This window comes from Protomyctophum bolini (genome assembly GCF_963924005.1).
Source record: "Protomyctophum bolini genome assembly, chromosome: 2".
In the NCBI taxonomy this organism is placed as follows: Eukaryota; Metazoa; Chordata; class Actinopteri; order Myctophiformes; family Myctophidae; genus Protomyctophum; species Protomyctophum bolini.
This window is the reverse complement of record NC_137863.1, coordinates 42,819,437-42,841,056: the sequence shown is the minus strand read 5'-3', so window position 1 is coordinate 42,841,056 and position 21,620 is coordinate 42,819,437. Positions and strand designations below refer to the sequence as shown.

At 42.5% G+C, this 21,620-nt stretch overlaps 1 protein-coding gene across 1 annotated transcript in view; it reads left to right on the top strand.

Moving 5' to 3' along the window:
• The window catches only part of LOC308330341 (extended synaptotagmin-1-like), a 48,443-nt gene extending 30,094 nt beyond the window's left edge, over positions 1-18,349 (top strand). Inside the window, exons 29-51 of the mRNA XM_080785190.1 lie at positions 423-551; positions 2,225-2,395; positions 2,756-2,841; positions 3,474-3,522; positions 3,853-3,942; positions 4,440-4,535; positions 6,662-6,733; positions 7,042-7,128; positions 7,471-7,617; positions 7,759-7,928; positions 8,594-8,768; positions 9,069-9,133; positions 10,271-10,358; positions 11,354-11,527; positions 11,663-11,748; positions 12,484-12,532; positions 12,991-13,080; positions 15,083-15,178; positions 15,768-15,839; positions 16,062-16,148; positions 16,576-16,722; positions 17,012-17,085; positions 17,697-18,349. Coding sequence (XP_080641316.1) covers positions 423-551; positions 2,225-2,395; positions 2,756-2,841; positions 3,474-3,522; positions 3,853-3,942; positions 4,440-4,535; positions 6,662-6,733; positions 7,042-7,128; positions 7,471-7,617; positions 7,759-7,928; positions 8,594-8,768; positions 9,069-9,133; positions 10,271-10,358; positions 11,354-11,527; positions 11,663-11,748; positions 12,484-12,532; positions 12,991-13,080; positions 15,083-15,178; positions 15,768-15,839; positions 16,062-16,148; positions 16,576-16,722; positions 17,012-17,074 — 2,289 coding nt within the window. The 3' untranslated portion in view covers positions 17,075-17,085; positions 17,697-18,349. The remainder of the gene's footprint in view (positions 1-422; positions 552-2,224; positions 2,396-2,755; positions 2,842-3,473; positions 3,523-3,852; positions 3,943-4,439; positions 4,536-6,661; positions 6,734-7,041; positions 7,129-7,470; positions 7,618-7,758; positions 7,929-8,593; positions 8,769-9,068; positions 9,134-10,270; positions 10,359-11,353; positions 11,528-11,662; positions 11,749-12,483; positions 12,533-12,990; positions 13,081-15,082; positions 15,179-15,767; positions 15,840-16,061; positions 16,149-16,575; positions 16,723-17,011; positions 17,086-17,696) is intronic.
• The last annotated feature ends 3,271 nt before the right edge of the window (positions 18,350-21,620 follow it).

The window sequence follows — 21,620 nt, the reverse complement described above, 5'->3', positions numbered from 1 at the left end:
TTATTGTTGTGACAACGCTTAGTTTTAGTTTAGTTTTTATTTGTTTTAGTGTTAAGCCCAAACCACCATACCAAACCGAGTTGCATTGGCGTGGTTGACCTTAAATCAGTTTTGTCCCAAGGAGCTGCAACTGGTGTGGTTTGGGCTTTAGTTTTCGTTTGTTTGCATACTTTGGGTTAGTTGTCTGGTGCGGGATTCAAAAAGCCTATTGTGTAATAAAAACTGAACTCAACAAAAGATACCATTTAAAAATATATACATTCAGTTAGTTTTGTAAACACACACAACACAGTTTGTTAGTTATCGTAGCTTGTAGATCTGCTATTTTCCAACAGCTAAAGTATAAAGTTTTTAGTTTTAGTTAAAGTGGTTAAAAGCTACGGTGACACAGACGCGTTCTCAATGGGATAACCTCGTTGCAGGTTGAGGAGGTGCTCGTTAAGGAGCTGCAGCCGGAATCAGCTGCGCTTCAGAAGGACGTGAAAGAAGGAGAGGGGGCTGAGCCGCTCCAGCCTCCACACACCTCCCCGGACGTCTCCTTTGGCTCTGAGGTCAGACCTTCATCCCTTTTGGTGTTAGCATTATGCTATGCTTTAAAAAATGAAAAATCACACCCGTGTGAACTGAGTGGTGCAACTCCCCCCCCCCCCCCCCCCCTCCTCCTCTCTCTCTCTCATTAGCAGGCAACAGTGCAGCACTCTCTCTCTCTCTGTTTCTGGCACAACAGCGCACAACAGCGCCCCTACTGGTGCTCATTAACGTCACACGGACACATAGGTGAACACACGGACACATAGGTGAACAACACATAGGTGAACACGGACATTGCTGTTCCTTGGAGTGGTTGCCCCAGTGCACCACTCAAAAAATCGAAGAACGACTGACATAGAAACATGGCTTTTTCAGAAAACTGTCAGGACATAGAAGACAGATAGAATCTGATCTCAGGTCAGAATGGGTTAAATACTCTAGCCTGGCGCAGCCAGACTTCATCTGCCTGCACTGCATATATGCCCCCCACAGCGCAGTGGTATATTATAGTATCAAGTAGTGCAAGGTTATAAATACTCAGCATGTGAATCCCCCTGACACCGTGCTTTTTCAACCCATTTCATATGAAGGCCCGTTATTTGAGCCACGGAGCACCGTTTGATGACGTTTAGCCCAAAACCATAGAATAATATTGTCATGGTTGGATGCAATTTCATGCTGTAATTGATGTGGCACCATTAGGAGAGATAGCAGGCAAACGATCAAAATTTCAACAATTCTTCTACATTCTCTAATTGTGTAGACTCAAAATTAGACCAAATGGAAACCGTTCATGTTACGCTCTCAAGAGTTAAAGTTCTAATAAGGGTCCATTCGGTTACCAACATCAACGTCAACAACTATCCTGATACTGTAAGTTGTTTTAGACTCTTATCTTATACGTTCTGTCCCGTATGTTGTTGACGCTGCTTTGGCTTCACGTGTGGTCCCTCCCTGGTCATACAGATTGGTTGTACGGCCGTATACAGCCTGTAAATAAGATTAGAGAGACCCTACGGTTGTGCCGTTTGTGAAACAAGCTTGTGAATATCTGGAAACCCCTTATTTGTATTGTAAATAATACAAGAGATGGCTGTGCCGTTTGTAAATAAGCTAAGAGTGTCTGAGTGTCACTGGAAGACGGGTTTCAGAACTGCCCCAGTGTCCACAGCCCTCCTATGAGACACAGACCGAGTAGAAATAAATGGTGGTATTATATCATGAAGATTAGTGAGGACCAATTATATTAAAAAAAAATAGTTGAAAATTGGTGATGACGTCCTTTAAAGAAAAAGATCACACCCAAGTGAGGGGCGCTCTTATCATCGTACATCATCATGACATAAAATAGACACTATGGGCTCTGTTTTTGTCCATACTAAACCCCTTATCCCTAAACTACTACTATTACTGCCTTTTTTTTTTACTATTTTGAAAAACATTTTTGAATAGTGAAAATAGCCAATCTACAAGCTCACAACGTGCCGATGTAGATTGGCTATTTTAGTCCATAGACTTGGTCGGCATATGAGGTAATCTTCAAAAGCCATGCATTGGAGCTAGCCCCTCAAAAATACCTCGTACTTAGGTACAGTACTTGAGTAAATGTCGTTACTTTAAACCACTTCAAAAACGTTTAAAAATTGACGATATGATGTTGTCTTGGCTCTGATCTGATCCTGATCTATCCCAGGGCTTCCTGAGGATCCACCTTCTGGAGGCTCAGAAGCTGGTTGCCAAGGACAACAGGATGGGAGTCAAGGGCAAGAGTGACCCCTACGTCAAGGTCAATGTCGGGGGCACGACCTTCACCAGTCATGTGATCAAGGAGAACCTCCACCCCGTCTGGAACGAGATGCACGAGGTGAGTGTAGTAGTTTCGGTTTCATGTCAGGAAAAGGCCTTGTTTTTCATTAGTTGTAATGTTTTTATTTCGTTTTTTTTATTAGTACGATATGAGTTTATCTTCGGTGAGGTTATTTTTGGTCATTGTGTCCTCGTGCTCAGGCCTCAGCTAGGTCTGGTGGTTATTGTGTTTACCGGTAGTTTTGTGGTCGTTGTAGTCGTTATGGTCATTAGGTCATTGTGGTCGTTATGGTCATTATCTCCTCAGGTGGTGCTCAGGCCTCAGCTCGGTCTGGTGGTTATTGTGTTTAGTGTTGTGGTCATTGTGGTCGTTATGGTCATTAGGTCATTGTGGTCGTTATGGTCATTATCTCCTCAGGTGGTGCTCAGGCCTCAGCTCGGTCTGGTGGTCAAGGTGGAGCTGTTCGATAAAGACATGACAGGCAGTGATGACTTCCTGGGCAGGTGAGAACAATTGTTTCCATTTTGGTCCTGTGTATACATAATTGCGGATTGCATTCTCATATAGCGCTTTTCCAAGTGCTTTACAATGGTCCGTTCAGTCACACATTGGGAGGTGAAACGGCGGACAGTCGAGACCAGCGTCCTCACACTTCACACATTCACACTGCAATGGTGGCGAGATAGCACCGACCGACTCATTGGAGGCAGTGTGGCGTTCAGTGTCTTGCCCAAGGACACTTCGACATGTGGACAGGAGGAGGCAGGATTCCGAACCGCTGACCCACGAATCATTGGACGACCATGCTCTACCTCCTGAGTCACAGCCGCCCCATTCAATTCATTTAAAGACATTTAAAGACATGCAATACTATACAAGAGATTGTCAATAGTACTATAGAAAGTATTTACAGGTAGACAGTGGAGGTTCATTTATTTTTGGAAAGCTGTTAGATGTTGGGTGGGTATAAGCACCCGTGCATTCCGTATTCTTCAATTAAAAAGAGAATATGGCCACCCTTTATGATGGCTGGTGGTTCCAAATTCTGGTGGCAGAATAGTAGAATGAATGCATTGTTCTAAAGGTTAATGTGTTCTCTATTGTTCTAAAGGTATTGTTGTCTATTGTTCTGCAGGGTAAACATCAGTTTGGCAGCCATCATCCAGTCTCAGTACACTGACCAGGTGAGCTTTTTAACTTTTAATTATTGTGCATCTCATTTGTCTGTCAGGTGTCTCCGAAGAACTGTTCAGGATTCCAATTGAGTGATGTGAAGTCGCAGGCGTGTGCAAAGCCTAAAATGTATCATTTAGAATAGCATGTCATGTAGACAGATGATGGCAGGCCGTTATTGATCTATAGCATTGATCTATAGCCATTCTATAGTGTATACTTATAGTTTCACTGTACAGATATATATTTTTGCTTACTACAGTATATGTCGCTCTGGATTGAGAGCGTCTGATAAATGGCTAAATGGCTAAATTGTATGTGGTGTGTTGGTTTTGTTCCAGTGGTTCCCTCTGAGTGATGTGAAGTCTGGTCAGATACACCTGGTTTTGGAGTGGGTTCCTACCGTGTCCACTACGGACAACCTGAACCAGGTCAGTACAACCAGCGTTGGGCTAAGTTACTTAAAAAAAAAGTAACTAGGTATATACTTATATTGTCACTGCTCTCAAAAGTAACTAGTTGCTTTACTAGTTACCAAAATATGTTACTATTTTTTACTTAATCATAATCATAACAATAGAACTCAAAATAAAGGTTTTTGTGTTTAGTACGAGAACAGACAAACTCCCTGTCATTATAGCAACAATTATCATTATGAAATGCACACAAAAGATATACAGCCACACTGTGACAATTGTGATGTTATTGTGATGCCATTGTGTTCACACGGGCAGATGAAACGATGCAAAGACTTCGAGCAGCTACATTGCATACAGTATATTGCTTGTTTGCAACGTCATGTCACTGGCTTCCATTGACAAAGAATTGTAGACTGACCTTGTGATGTCATTGTGTTACAGAGCGATGAGTCAATGTGATGTAATTGTGTTACAAAGTGATGAGTCATAGTGATGTCATTGTGTTTCAGGTTCTTCAGCTCCAGACTGTCCATTCCTTCCAGAACAAGGCTGTTCCCACCGCTGCTCTGCTCCAAGTGTTCCTGGAGAGAGCTCACTGTTTACCTGTAAGTAATATGCACCTGGAGAGAGCTCACTGCTAATTACCTGTAATTAATATGCACCTGGAGAGAGCTCACTGTTAATTACCTGTAATTAATATGCACCTGGAGAGAGCTCACTGTTAATTACCTGTAATTAATATGCACCTGGAGAGAGCTCACTGTTAATTACCTGTAATTAATATGCACCTGTAGAGAGCTCACTGTTAATTACCTGTAATTAATATGCACCTGGAGAGAGCTCACTGTTAATTACCTGTAATTAATATGCACCTGGAGAGAGCTCACTGTTAATTACCTGTAATTAATATGCACCTGGAAAGAGCTCACTGTTAATTACCTGTAATTAATATGCACCTGGAGAGAGCTCACTGTTAATTACCTGTAATTAATATGCACCTGGAGAGAGCTCACTGTTAATTACCTGTAATTAATATGCACCTGGAGAGAGCTCACTGTTAATTATCTGTAATTAATATGCACCTGTAGAGAGCTCGCTGTTAATTATCTGTAATTAATATGCACCTGTAGAGAGCTCACTGTTAATTACCTGTAAGTAATTTTCACCTGGAGAGAGCTCACTGTTTACCTGTAAGTAATATGCACCTGGAGAGAGCTCACTGTTAATTACCTGTAATTAATATATGCACCTGGAGAGAGCTCACTGTTAATTAGCTGTAAGTATGTTTTGAGCTCGTAGATTGGCTATTTTTGCTATTATTTGAATTGAAATCCTGAATTATATATTGTTTTGCTATTTTTTAATTATTAAGTATTTTTTTTATTTAATTTCAAATGCCTTTAATTATAGTTATGTTAACTTTATGATTCTAATTCTAGTCATTCAGCATACTAATTTAGACTGAAGTAATTTAAGCGTGTCATGTTAGCTTGTTTGGAATTGTAACAGCTGAAAATCATACTATATCAATATTTGGCATGTGGCCCCCGGGCCGCCAGTTGCCCTATACCCTAAACCATAATATACCATATATCCTAACATGGAGAGAGCTCACTGTCTATCCATTAGTAACACTTAGTGACTGAGAGTGCTCTGAGCAAAATAATTTTCATTGTATTTATACTCTGTATCTATACATATGACAAATAAACCTGAACCTGAACATATCGTAGTTTGGACATAATGTGACTAAATTTGACTGAGGGACTGCCATTGGATTTTTTTTAATTTTTTCGTTTTTTCACGTCACATGAAAGCAGGGAATCATAGCTTCAAATTGACATGTTGGTTGTTCAGTTTGACCCACCAGTTTTGGAGATATGGCTTATGACATATAAAATATAAATGATATAGCCATGATTGTGCTGCGCTTGTAACTCGGCTACGGCTATGTTTTTCCTTCTTCTTAAAAATCAATGAATATATATTTTTTTGCCTATGATGAAATGGACTCCAACTTGAAAGTGGTTAGTTAGTTTATCACAAATGCTTTTAGTTACGTGCTCTGCAGTAATACAGCAGTTTATCAAAAACCACCTGCATATTTGACATTGTGTTGAGAACAAAGATCTTCTTCTGGAATGTGACAAAAACAACCTCCCTTGTTAAACTCACGCCCTTATAAGGAACTGGTACAGTAGCCTTTTATTGCCAGTCTGTAACTGGAACTGGAACTGGAACAGGATGACGTCAGTGACTGATACACGTGACGTGATGGCATGAGTTTGTATTGATAGATATATTACTTTATTAATAATATATTAATAATTATCAGTACAGCAGTGTTAATTTTGACATTTAGTCTAAAGGTGTTAATGCATGGCAGTATTGGTACTTTTACTGAAGTAAAGAATGTGAGTTCTTTTTTCCACCACTGTTTGTTTTTAATTAAAACTGGTGGTGGGGAAGTGTGTGTGTGTGTGTGTGTGTGTGTGTGTGTGTGTGTGTGTGTGTGTGTGTGTGTGTGTGTGTGTGTGTGTGTGTGTGTGTGTGTGTGTGTGTGTGTGTGTGTGTGTGTGTGAGTAAACAATGGTTTTCATCAGCCTTTCATAATATCTGTATGAGACTGACGTGTGTGTGTGTGTGTGTGTGTGTGTGTGTGTGTGTGTGTGTGTGTGTGTGTGTGTGTGTGTGTGTGCGTGTGCGTGTGCGTGTGCACGCGTGCGTTCAGTTGAAGAAGAGCGGGAAGGAGCCCAAGGGCGGAGCGGAGCTTGTTTTTGGAGACACAACGTACAGAACCAAGGTACCATGTTTAGACGTACAGAACCAAGGTACACTGTTTAGACGTACAGAGGCAGAGGGTGACACTGTTTAGACGTACAGAACCAAGGTGACACTGTTTAGACGTACAGAGGCAGAGGGTGACACTGTTTAGACGTACAGAACCAAGGTGACACTGTTTAGACATACAGAGGCAGAGGGTGACACTGTTTAGACGTACAGAACCAAGGTGACACTGTTTAGACATACAGAGGCAGAGGGTGACACTGTTTAGAGTTGTACAGAACCGAGGTGACACTGTTCTAAACAGTGTGTCATTTTATTTTGAAGGTTTGTGAGCGCACCAAGTCACCTCAGTGGAATGAGGCCTTCCACTTCCTGGTTCGTGACCCCAGACAGGAAATGCTTATCATCAAGGTTAGTTAATTCAGTTTGTTCTCAATCGGGAAAGATTTCTGAAACCCAAAACACAGACCGGGAGAATGGCTGTGTTGTTTGGTGGAAAGTTAACATTCTTAACCCATTAAACTCAAAAGCAGCATCTGTGTCATTTTAGATGTTAGAGTTGGCTATTCAAATATACCAGATCTACAATCACGAAGAAGTTAATACATACTTATTTAGAAGGTATTTGTAGAATCTTAAAATGGTAAATGTTTCATTTATATACAAGCTCCATATTGTAGTGTATATATTACTTTACTTTAGCCGGGACACTGCATATTAATAGACATATTATGTATTGTATTCTATAACAAGTTGTCCAGTGCATGGGATCAGCCTCTGGGGTCTCTGGTGCTTCCGGTCAGAGAGCTGCTGTCAGAACCACAGCTGGTCCTGGATCAGTGGTTCCATCTGGACGGAGCCTCGCCAGACAGCCAGATCCTTCTGAGAGCTGAACTCAAGGTCTGTCTGTCTGTCTGATTGTCTGATTGTCTGTCTGTCTGGATATTAGAGGAAGTACGAAGAGTTATTCTGTGTGCATATACATAGAGCCCATTGAATTGAATATCCAACATTGCTGAGACTTGTGTTTGCTTTTGGCAGATCTTACAGACCAGGATGATTGAGGCTCTTGAAGCTCAGTCGCCAGAAGATGAGGTGACCACCACTGTGGTCAGTGCTGGCCATCAGGCGACCACCACGGAGGTCGATGAGGTGACCTCTGCTGAGTGTTCAGCTCCATCGTCCCGAGAGCTGGAGGAACCTGCTGACCGGTGAGTGGAGCAACTTGGAAGGTCAAATGCAAGTGGTTCTCAACCAGTGGTCCTGGGACCACCGCTGGTCCCTGAGGGTGTCCTAGGTGGTCCCCAGCTAAAATGATGGAGAGTTTGTAACGAAACAAAATGGACCCTCATAGATCTTTATTTCTTGAGAGCGTAAAATTAAACCCGTACGGCCGGGTCCATTTGGTGTTGACATCTGCATCACTTAATTTACAAGAAATCTACACAATTAGAGATTGTAATTATGATCAACGTTTACCTGTTATCTCTCCTAATGGTGCCATCGTCAATACAGCAATGAATTGCAACGGTATAGTGTCACATTTATAATGTCCGTGGTTGCGACCCCCTCCCCTGTCCGTGTGGTGGGTGTCGCAACCACAGAGATTATAAATGTGACACTTCCGTTGTTTGCAGCATATTACAACGCTGACGACGACTTCACGCCGAAACGCATTCGTTGTTGTGCTCTGTTTGACTCTGCAGCATACCGGTCCATACCTAACTATAGTTATTTGAGTGCTGTTGTTGTCTGGTTTAAAAGTGCTGTGGAGTCACCCAGTATAATAATGACAGTGTTATTGTCAGGGGTACTGGGGTGACACCCATGGGTGCTGTGGAGTCACCCAGTATAATAATGACAGTGTTATTGTCAGGGGTACTGCAGGGGTGACACCCATGGGTGCTGTGGAGAGTGAGTCATCCAGCCAGCCAGAGCCTGACGACGGGGGAGAAGTGGACGAAGAGCCTCCAGTTTGTCCACCAGCTGATGAACCTCATCGCCCTGATGGTGGCGCTACAGAGACTCCTCCCTCTCCCAGAGAAACCACAGTGAGTTGGAGACATTATGGGATGTACCATTATGTTCGGCCGTCAATAGCCTAAGAAATGTGATATAGGAGAATATATTATTTTTTGTCCGTGTGTGTAATAGGAAATGTGAGCTTTGTAGAAATTAAATACGAGCACTCTCAGTCTGTCTAGCAGTTTACCAGTTGCACGGCCAGCCAGAACTCTGAAGTAGAGGACAATGTCACCTATAATGAAAATCTCCACGGTAGGATTATTGTGAGCTTTTCTTTTTCTTCTAAACACCATAAACAATAACAGCGTTTTTCATCCCATCCATAGTGCACTCCACCAGAGGAGACGCCCCCTGCTGAATCTCAGGAGGAACTGCAACCACCAGCACAGAGGTGAGATCCAGCGTCTATTTTTTTTTTAAAGCACCTTTCGAAGCAAAGCTACGATTGACACAGTGGAAACAAATAGAAGCACAGAAAAAACAGAACAAATACAGTTGTGACAATATAAATGAGCAGATAACAAAAACAAAACGAGGCAGAACAAAGACATATAGGGCTATACAAGTAAGACGCGCAAACGCGGGAAGCGAACGCAGCTCGTACATATTTGGATTTTGGACGTATAGCTGCTTTGGGGACTCCTTATATGGTTATGGCTGAGTCATGGTGACGTAACAGCGGGACAGACACAAACACAGACAGACAGACAGACAGACATGATCTGCTAGGTCTCATAGTTAGTGCTCACTGCGTTCGCAAAAATGGCTCAGGTCAAAGGTATACATGGGAGAAATGTTTACGGAACAAATGAGTCTCTAGGAGTCTCTTAAAACAGTCGACTGATTAGCATTTTTCAAAGCCAGAGGCGAGGCATTCCATAGAGTAGGAGGAGCTACCACAGCGAAAGCCCCGGTCACCCTTGGTTTTCAACTTGGACGCAGGTATCTCTAGCAGACCTTTGCTGGAGGACCTGAGAGATCTGACATTTGGTTTAGGAGGCATAGCAGCCCATACATCCAAACAGAAAGGTCCTATCTGATTGACAGCCCATACATCCAAACAGAAAGGTCCTATCTGATTGACAGCCCATACATCCAAACAGAAAGGTCCTATCTGATTGACAGCCCATACATCCAAACAGAAAGGTCCTATCTGATTGACAGCCCATACATCCAAACAGGAAAGTCCTATCTGATTGTATTAAACTACGTCAAACCTGTACGGAAAGCTTGAATTATCCTCTCTCTATCTGCAAAGTTTTTGTTTCATAAAAGTCCACTGTAGACATGATGAGCTACTTCCTGTCAAGAAATGCCTTGCAGGTGATTATTTAAGTGTTGGAGTTTGCAAGCGCTCGCTTTCAGTAAAGCAACGTCCTGCTGCCTCCCATTTTGTGCAAATTCAAAACAGGTGGTACGCACGGCTGTCCAGTGATATCCAACGAGCACTTCCAATCTCCAACACTGTGTGTGTGTGTGTGTGTGTGTGTGTGTGTGTGTGTGTGTGTGTGTGTGTGTGTGTGTGTAGGCCTCAGGCTACGGTGTCCTTTGACCTTCCATCACCTGAGCAGACCCTCCCCCCGCACACCACGCCAGAACTACACTTCGCTACTGAGGTATTATTATTATTATTATTATATTTATTCAATTGCACAACGACAAACCGGAAGTCAATAGTGCACCAGCAAAATGATTCTCCGTCAATTGACTCATTGACGGTATAGCCGAAATCTTCGCACCCTTTTATCTCTGAATCTAATCCCAGATTCCGATAATAATCAATAACAAGCTATAATATTGATAGCCGGTCGCGTCGCTAGTTTCGGTTAAAAAAAAAAGCATCCAGCGGGTGGTCCAGCGATTCTCCCGCAATAGGATGTGCTTATCCAAGAGCTAACGTCCGGCAAACCCCAGGGTATTTTTTCCCCTTGAAACAGGCTCATAAGAGGGGTCGCGGTGGCGGTCGGTAGTGCTGTGGCCTCACAGCTAGAAAGGTCCTGGGTTAGATTGTGGCTGTGGGCGCTGGGGGCGTGTACTCTCCTCTGCATCATCAGTGCCCATACCCTAGGTAGGGTTGGCGAAAGGATTACATTATAGATAATTGACACTGGGTGAAAGAAATGGGTTGCAAAATCGTGGGAAGAAAAAGGCTCATACGGCTCAAATACCCCTGGCACATGAATGGACACAGGCAAAACGAAACAATCGTAGCAATTCATAAATGCAGTTTCTGCCAGACAAACCAAGTATTACACAGTGGTTCAAGGAATTATGTTTATGTTTTCCTTTGGAAAAGATTGCATACATTCTTAAGGACAAACAAGAAAAGTTTCAGGAGGTGTGGGGACGTTTTATAAGTTACATAAAGAACAATAATTTGTCACATTTAATGGATGGAGCTGAAGAGGAGTAGTGCTGTTGTTGTTGTTGGGTTTTTTTTGGGGGGGGGGGGTTTGTGGTTGTTGTTTTGCTTTCTTTATACCAGTAATTGTCTTGTAATGTTCATTGTTGTTTTTTGTATGTTTGTATTGTCAGTTGTGTGTGTAAAAAAGGAAAATAAATACATTGTTGAAAAATAAAATAAATGCAGTTTCTAATGTTCGTCCTCTAGGGGGTGCTCCGTATCCACCTGCTGGAAGCTCGCAGTCTGGTTGCCAAGGACAACTGGGGCCTGGTGAAGGGCAAGAGTGACCCCTACGTCAAGGTCAGCGTCGGTGACCTTATGAACTTCAAGAGTCACGTGATCAAGGAGAACCTCAACCCGGTGTGGAACGAGATGTACGAGGTGAGAACAGCACACCCCCTGCTGGCCTGTCACAAGTATTACGTCATCGCCGAATCAGTAATAATAAGTGAATGTACTTTCCACCATTCTTAAGGTATGGATGGTTGTGCGTGTGTGCGTGTGTTTGTCCAACAGGTGGTTGTGAGTGGACAGACGGTCCATGGGGAGATCCGGTTCGAGGTCTACGATAAAGACCTGGACTCTGATGATTTCCTAGGCAGGTATGTAGAAGGTCTGAAAACCAACCTCTTCAGACTCCATCTTAGCCCGTAGCACTTGCCCTAGTCTCGACGACCTTACAGGCATATATACAAAGGATAAACGTATGTAACTTAGGGTAGCATGTTATGTAGACATAGCACTCTATAGAGCGTCGCAGTCCCGCCCCCTTTCAGAACAACGAGTGGCCCAGGAAATTATTCTCCATTCATTTTCTCCATATAGGCTTTTCAAAAAGTATTTATTTAAAGACGGTTACGCCGCGGACAAAGCCAACTCGGATCGTGACAAATCATGACAATAATTACAATGTGTTGGGCCGATCAAATAATTAGTAAGAAGAAAAACAAAACAAATAGTGTTGTATCCTGCCTTTATTTTCCTCTTTCAAGTTATTTGATCGGCACAAAATATTCAGTTTGTTGTCATGATTTGTCACGATCCGAGTTGGCTTTGTCCGCGGCGTAAACCGTCTTTATATAAATACTTTTTGAAAAGCCTATGGAGAAAATGAATGGAGAATCATTTCCTGGGCCACTCGTCGTTCTGAAAGGGGGTGGGACTGCTACGCTCTATTGTGTCTACTCATAGTTTCATTGTACAGAACAGATATTCTACTATTAGACAGATGTTAGGTTCTTAGCTTCGTTATGATTCTTGATGACTATCTGTCGTGTGTGTGTGTGTGTGTGTGTGTGTGTGTGTGTGTGTGTGTGTGTGTGTGTGTGCGTGCGCAGGTTCAGCATCAAACTGGATGACATCATCAGACCTCGGTACACTGACCAGGTCAGTCTTTGTGGTCTCAGAACTCACACATACTCTCTCGTGAGAGACACACACACAGGCACGCATGCGAAACAACCACTTCAGTTCTACTTCCCGTCACACGGCCATGTTTGTTTACATTCACAAATGCAGGGGCTTGCTATACATTTGTATTGCTAGGATGGGAGAGCTTGCTCATCCTATGTGAACTCGGATATCGGCTGCGGCTCTGCTCCAACGCAATGAACATAACCGACGTGAGCGATGATTTTTCACACGTTTTGCGGACGCACCGCTTTGCCCCATTTACATGGAGACGCCAGGCGGAGCGGAGCGTCTCTTCATAGACTTCCACTCTGGAAGCCAAGGGGTTTTCTCTTTATGTTTACAACCCCCGATAACGCCGTTCCTGTGTATATGTGTATATATACTACTGTATATATACCCGTCCCTAACACTATATAATGACTGTGTTTCAGTGGTACACGCTGAAGGATGTGAAGTCTGGTCAGGTCCATGTCATAGGGGAGTGGGTTCCTGCTGTCTCACAGAACCATAGGCTGGAACAGGTATGTTAAATGTCATAGAGGAGTGGGTTCCTGCTGTCTCACAGAACCATAGACTGGAACAGGTATGTTAAATGTCATAGAGGAGTGGGTTCCTGCTGTCTCACAGAACCATAGGCTGGAACAGGTATGTTAAATGTCATAGAGGAGTGGGTTCCTGCTGTCTCACAGAACCATAGGCTGGAACAGGTATGTTAAATGTCATAGGGGAGTGGGTTCCTGCTGTCTCACAGAACCATAGGCTGGAACAGGTATGTTAAATGTCATAGAGGAGTGGGTTCCTGCTGTCTCACAGAACCATAGGCTGGAACAGGTATGTTAAATGTCATAGGGGAGTGGGTTCCTGCTGTCTCACAGAACCATAGGCTGGAACAGGTATGTTAAATGTCATAGAGGAGTGGGTTCCTGCTGTCTCACAGAACCATAGACTGGAACAGGTATGTTAAATGTCATAGAGGAGTGGGTTCCTGCTGTCTCACAGAACCATAGACTGGAAGAGGTATGTTAAATGTCATAGAGGAGTGGGTTCCTGCTGTCTCACAGAACCATAGACTGGAACAGGTATGTTAAATGTCATAGAGGAGTGGGTTCCTGCTGTCTCACAGAACCATAGACTGGAACAGGTATGTTAAATGTCATAGAGGAGTGGGTTCCTGCTGTCTCACAGAACCATAGCCTGGAACAGGTATGTTAAATGTCATAGAGGAGTGGGTTCCTGCTGTCTCACAGAACCATAGCCTGGAACAGGTATGTTAAATGTCATAGAGGAGTGGGTTCCTGCTGTCTCACAGAACCATAGGCTGGAACAGGTATGTTAAATGTCATAGAGGAGTGGGTTCCTGCTGTCTCACAGAACCATAGACTGGAACAGGTATGTTCATGTCATAGAGGAGTGGGTTCTTGCTGTCTCACAGAACCATAGGCTGGAACAGGTATGTTAAATGTCATAGAGGAGTGGGTTCCTGCTGTCTCACAGAACCAAAGACTGGAACAGGTATGTTAAATGTCATAGAGGAGTGGGTTCCTGCTGTCTCACAGAACCATAGGCGGGAACAGGTATGTTCATGTCATAGTGGAGTGTGTTCCTGCTGTCTCACAGACACACACACTCACTGGACCAGGCACAGTACTTATATTTTGTATTATTTCTACAGAGGGTATGCGCGTACAATCATCATCATTCCTGGAAGTTATGCGGGAACCTCTACTCAGCCTACTGAGTGGGGAAAAAAAACAAATTTCTGGCCTTGACGGCCCATACGTCCAAACAGAAAAGTCCTATCTGATTGTATTAAACGACATTAAACTCACTTTTCCACTCAGTTTGCCACTCGATTTGCCATTCACTTTATGCATGCGCATACCCTCTGTTATTGTATTTGTAGTTTATTTAGACGGGACATAATACAAACCCTCATGGACCGTCATGCTTTCAAGGAGACCTTTATGATTCATAATAATAACATTTGAAAAACATATTTCTTTATATTACTCCTCCAGATTCTGTCCAAAAATCACACAAATCATTACACACTATCTCTAGTCTATAGTCATGTGTTCAAGCCAATATTTCATATTCCATCCTAATTGGCTAACATGGGCTTTCAACGTTTGCAGGATTGGCCCGTTTTGAACAAAAAGCCTCAAATCATGAACGCAGCGTGCAATTTACGTGAAATCTTTCACAGACACAGGAACAAAATGCCTCAAATCATCCAATTGCCATCCAAGGCGTAAGAAGAAATGGCACCCTTTTCACATTGGCCTATTATAGCACCACCAGGAAGCCACAAACTGGTGGAGACCTGTCTAGTTTTTACTGTTTTTATTTATAACACTTTTTGTCCCCCTCATAATGATTGGACAATATCCGGTGACTATATTAGTTGCAACTCCACTCCCCAGGATTGCGTTGTCAATGCCTTGAGTGGCATTTTGTTTACTGCCTATACCTCCTATTGTTTATGTAACGTGTCTAATCCTTAACCCTGCATCCATGCATCAGGTTCTACAGCTCCAGCGCCTCCAGTCCTTCCAGAACCGGACGGTTCCGTCTGCAGCGCTGCTGTTTGTGCTGGTGGACCAGGCCCGCGCACTGCCTGTGAGTCACACAGTCTTGTCTGTCACCAAAGGGGTGTTTATTTGCAAACAGAGGCGGAAATTGGGAGCTTGTAGATCGGGTATTTTCGGTGTCGGTTTTTGGAGTGGTCGAGGGGGGGTGGCCGGCAGGCAAAGCAAAGCGGCAGGTATATTATGAAGGTCATGAGGTTCTGAAACGATCTGGAATCGCGCTTTAACCTGATTCCACCAGATGGGGGCGGTGTTGATTCACAAGTCTCACAACAACACAGCCTCCATCTGGAATCGCTGACAGCAGTATAGCGATGAACCGAACCGAATCAGCAGCAGCCATATGGCCGGGGATCTGCCAATCACCTGCCAAGTAGCTTGGAGAAGAAAAAAAAGGCCCGCCTTCTACAAAGATTGGGGATAGTTGTTGTTGAAATGCTCACTTTTTTAAATCTGCTTTTATCCTCTAAATGTTTTAACCCATTATGCTCGCTATACTGCATTTCAGCATAGGCCTATAGCTCGTTTTATCCTCCGTGTCATTGTTATTTCCTGTGTTTATGTGGTGTGTTTTAGAAGAGCATTATGAACTGTATATAATCTATTGTTTTCCTCTGTAGATGAAGAAGAGCGGCAAAGAGCCCAAAGCGGGGGCGGAGCTAGTCCTGGGAGGAACCACCCACAGAACCAAGGTGACACTTTGGTCATGTGACGCTTTGGGCATGTTTCATCATGTCATTAACTCCTGTATAGACTTTATCAGATTTATTTTGTTTTTGCGTTCATGTGATCCACGTGACTCCACATGGCCACAGAGTCCCAGAAAAAAAATGGTGACTCATCATAGGTTAGGTAAACCAAGCCATGAACCGTTCTTCTTGACCTTTGACCTTTGGCGCGTCTCTTCTGTGCAGATGTGCGATCGCTCAGTCGACCCTCAGTGGAGGCAGAGCTTCTACTTCCTGGTTCGTGACCCCAAACTCGAGATGCTCATTTTCAAGGTAAAGTGTGTGTGTGTGTGTGTGTGTGTGTGTGTGTGTGTGTGTGTGTGTGTGTGTGTGTGTGTGTGTGTGTGTGTGTGTGTGTGTGTGTGTGTGTGTGTGTGTGTGTGTGTGTGTGTGTGTGTGTGTGTGTGTGTGTGTGTGTGTGTGTGTGTGTGTGTGTGTGTGTGTGCTACTGCTAATCTCACAAACAGTTTGAGCGGTCAATGCCACATTTCTTGTGTACACTAGTAGACTAACTTACCGTCACACATAATAAATATCACATAGTCTTACTCTTAAATAATTAAACTTTACGCTAGTAGGCTAACTTAGATGGGATCATCCTCTGGAGTCTATATTTAACCATAATGTAGCCTATTATATAACAGTGGATGGACCTTCCTCTGGGTCTATATTTAACCATATGTATTGTATTCTACAACAGTTGTCCAGTGGATGGGATGAGCCTCTGGGGTCTCTGGTGCTTCCGGTCAGAGAGCTGCTGTCAGAACCACAGCTGGTCCTGGATCAGTGGTTCCATCTGGACGGAGCCTCGCCAGACAGCCAGATCCTTCTGAGAGCTGAACTCAAGGTGGGAAAAATAAGTGGTGAAAAGAGCAGGGAAAACTTTAAGGTGGGAAAGAATTGGTGAAAACAGTAAAGATGGATTGCCGTGATTTTTGTTCTCTGTGTTTTGTATGCGTCTATGGAGTAAACATTTACTTAGTCTAACCCCAGGTGTTTTGTCTATGGAGTTAACATTACTATAATAGACTCCCAGGTGTGCTTATAATATTCAAATATTGTGGAGCTAATCATCATGCATGGTACCATGAACAGATCCTGAATAATAAGAATGAATAATGGTGTGTTTTGAACAGATCCTGGATTCCAAGATGGTGGAGCTGATAGGAACTGACTCTTTGCCCTGCTGTGGACCATAATAATAGTCTATGTATGTATGTATGTATGTATGTATGAATCTATGTATCCAGTATGTTGCATTGATAGAACACAGTTAGACTGCAGTCACATCCAGTATGTTCAAGTCAAGTCAAGTCAAGTCAATTTTATTTATATAGCACATTTAAAAACAACAGCAGTTGACCCAAAGTGCTTTGTATTTATATGAGGAGACCTGTGAGATGGTCGAGTCATGGATGACCACAGGCCTGTGGTCACCAACACTTGTGTCTTCTTAACATTAAGAATAAGGTGGTTGTCGTCACTAAAAAGTAGTCGGCTAAATCCCTATCCTTATCCAGAAGGGCTAAGATGGCAGTATCATCCGAGAATTTAATGATGTAATTGTTCGGGTTGCCACTTCTACACTCATTAGTATACAGAGTAAAAAAGGACAGGTGAGCTAACGCAGCCCTGGGGTGCTCCAGTACTCATGGTTCTGCGCTCTGACATAGTGCCATTCACACTGACCCGTTTAGTTAGGAATGAACGGTACCATCTAATAATAAGCGGATGGACATTAATGTCCCTCAACCGCTTTGTTAATAGATGTGGCTGTATTGCGCCCCGCAGGTTGATATTTTCTCTCTCCCCGCTCCTCAGGTTTCATTTGAAAGATGATACCGATGTCATCGTTATCCGGGGCAGAGAGATGACGTCATCAACTCTGCGACTCACGCTGATGCCTTCTTCCCCCACTCTCCTCCACGTGTACACAGACACCACTGTGACCTTTGGCCTGTGACCCTATGACCCCGTGACCTTGCTCTGCACTGCTAGTAGGCTATATAGTTATATATTCACAAACACACGCACAACCACGCACACGCGCGCGCACACACACACACACACACACACACACACATAAACACACACACACACACACACACACACACACACACACACACACACACACACACACACACACACACACACACACACACACACACACACACACACATTGCTAGTATAAGCCAGTGGTTATCTCTAACATGTGGTCTGGGGGAGACCCCTAGCTGTCTAGCCAGGTCTGTGAGGGTCCATTTGGTTCCATGTGTTACACTCTCAGAGTTACAGACCTGTAAGGGTCCATTTGGTTCCATGTGTTACACTCTCAGAGTTACAGACCTGTAAGGGTCCATTTGGTTCCATGTGTTACACTCTCAGAGTTACAGACCTGTAAGGGTCCATTTGGTTCCATTTATTACACTCTCAGAGTTACAGACCTGTAAGGGTCCATTTGGTTCCATGTGTTACACTCTCAGAGTTACAGACCTGTAAGGGTCCATTTGGTTCCATTTGTTACACTCTCAGAGTTACAGACCTGTAAGGGTCCATTTGGTTCCATGTATTACACTCTCAGAGTTACAGACCTGTAAGGGTCCATTTGGTTCCATTTGTTACACTCTCAGAGTTACAGACCTGTAAGGGTCCATTTGGTTCCATGTGTTACACTCTCAGAGTTACAGACCTGTAAGGGTCCATTTGGTTCCATGTGTTACACTCTCAGAGTTACAGACCTGTAAGGGTCCATTTGGTTCCATTTGTTACACTCTCAGAGTTACAGACCTGTAAGGGTCCATTTGGTTCCATGTGTTACACTCTCAGAGTTACAGACCTGTAAGGGTCCATTTGGTTCCATGTGTTACACTCTCAGAGTTACAGACCTGTAAGGGTCCCCTGGGTGGTCCCCGAACCGCATGGTGAGAACCACTATGATCACCAATGACGGGATTGAAGCACTTGCTCTAACAGTGTTAACGAAGGACATGTTTTTGTTTGTTTTTTAGTTTTGACTGAAGTTTACTCTATGAATCTAGTGACAGGAGCTATAGTTACTAATTAGACCCTCCAGAAAAACGCGGGCAAAAATTTTGCAATGCATGAAATATATTTATATGATTGATTTTGTGCTGTGAAATTGCGGGAAGTTGCGAAATATGCAGAAAGTTGCCATAATATGCGGAAAGTTGCTACATAATGTGGAAAGTTTTGAAATGCGAAATATTAAGAAAGTTATGAAATATGTGGCGTTTATGTGGTTTTATGTAGTGAAATATGCTGGAAGTTTACGCGATTATGCATCGTTTTTTTAAAGAAATTGACCTCTGCATAATCTGCACCATTTTGGCTGATTATGCGGTAAATTATGCAATCAAATATTCACATTTTTCTGGAGGGTCTAACTAACATATTACTCTTAGTATGTTGCCCCCCCCCCCCCCCTGTGACCCGACTCCGGATAAGCGGTTGAAGTTGAATGGATGAATTATTACTTTCCCCAGTAACTTTCCCACCAAATTAGATTATATTAATATATTAACGCTTAATACCAAGTAATAAGTAATGTATTTAAGGAACTAGTAACTTTAATTTACTTTAATTGAATTGTGTTTTTGGCATTGGACATTAGAATTACCTTAATATTTAATTTAACATTTAATGCTTACAACATGTCACAAATGCGTTGTAAGCTTCCGGATCAGCTATTTCTGCTATTATCATGTATGAACAACGACTATGACGATTATGTCAAAATAATTGTGATTATCTAAAATAATTGCGATTTTAGATCACGCCAAGGACCCCCAAATATGTTGTATTGGCCCCCATCTCAAAAATAATGTTGTGTCAGGGACCCCCTAGAAGCAAAGATTACAGTTAAAATGTTCGCTTCAAAAATATATACGGTAGGCCTATATATTATTAAAATATTTGCACAAATTTGCACGATAATCCAAAAACACGGTTTGACCCTGCTATATGTTTTAAACAGCCAAAATATAAAATATGGTCAAAGTGGTTAAAATGAATGTGACGCTATGTTAACCATCTTGGCTATCAGGTATAGTAGCTCGCACAACTCCAACTCTCTAGGTCTCCAAGTCTCTAAGCATTTACCAGGTGTGTGGTCGGTATAAGTCACTTTGAAAGAGGTAATCTCACGCTATATTAACCAACCTATTGACACTCGGCTAATTAAATACAAGCAGCCTTTGCAAACGGCAACCCGATTACCATTTAACTATAGAGGGTATATGCGTCGTCATCATCATAACCAGAAGTTATGCGGGAACGCCTACTGAGTGGCAAAAAACTACTGTCTGGCCTTGACAGCCTATAAATCCAAACAGAAAAGTCCTATTATTTGATTGCATTAAACAATTATTTTAACATTGGAATGGAGGCACTTTTACCTGAGATACAGGGAGATTTACTGTATGGTTTAAATATAGAGATACAGAGCTGCGTTAAACTAACTAATCATTTACAGTACAGGCATAGAGAGAGAGAGAGGTTTTTTTTTTTTTTTTGTGTAGCCTTTTTTTTTTTAAACACCACTGCAGTGTTAGTTACTTTACATGCTTTACATTTCAAACATTTGATTCCGTCACAGATTCATGCTTTACATTTTAAACATTTTACACGTTGCTGCTTGCCTTTCATTCAACGCTACTGCTGTGTAGGGATGGAGCTCGTTAATTTTTTTATTTTTTAATTTTTTTAATACAGGCTTTTATCGAGCCTACTATTGAGCGTTTTCTAATATTTTGTTGAAAGACGTGCGACGACAAATTCTGAACAGAACCGGTAGCATTAGTTTAGTTTCATTGGCCAGCCTGTGAGTTTGTGGCTGAACACCACCTAAAATGAAATGTAGATGACAAAAGTTAAAATATATATTTGTGCCTATCATTAAATCAACCATTCATTAATGTGCAATAAGTGTTAAATGGCTTTATATTATGATTATAAAGAAAAGAACACAATAAAACCTCTGTCTCTTCAGCCCTTTATGAAAGGAAAGTTACCTTTTGACCTTTTTACTTTTGGAAAATATTATTGAAGAAACTGTTCAATGTTAACTGGTTAATGTGTGTACCGTCACTTTAAAAGAGTAATTTTGTTTACCCGGGCAGCGCTGGTTGGCACAGGTATCGATTCACTTTCAGACCGAAATGTTTGTGCCAGCATGGGTGATTCCACTTATTTCTTGATTGCCTCTTGTCTTGATTGTTTAAACATGACGTCATGGGCCGCCATGCTCCATAACAGGCTTGATGAGCCCAAAGGTTATTGATACCGGGTACTCGATAAGGCCAAACCTTATTGATACCGGGTACTCAATAAGCCCAACCCGTATTGATACTCGATAGATTTGTCATTGAGTATGTAATGGGCTCGGGTCCATCCCTACTGCTGTGTGTGTTTGCAATATATACAGTTTTTTTATTTTTTTATTTTTTATCAGGCAGTTTGTTTTATATATTTTCTACAATTAACTAAGGCATTTATTATTTTAATGTGCCGCTTTTTGAATGCAGTAGTCTGTAACGTGTGTTTATGATGATTATTATTATAGACTGAAGGTGATTATAGTCATCATATAACAGCATAAACTGAAGGTGATTGAAACTTGACAGCAGAACAATAAAGATGTTTTTGCATCTCATTTGTTGTCTTGTTTGAATTGGGGCGGATTCACACTGAGTCCGATTTAATCGAACTGGTCCCGAATACGATTGC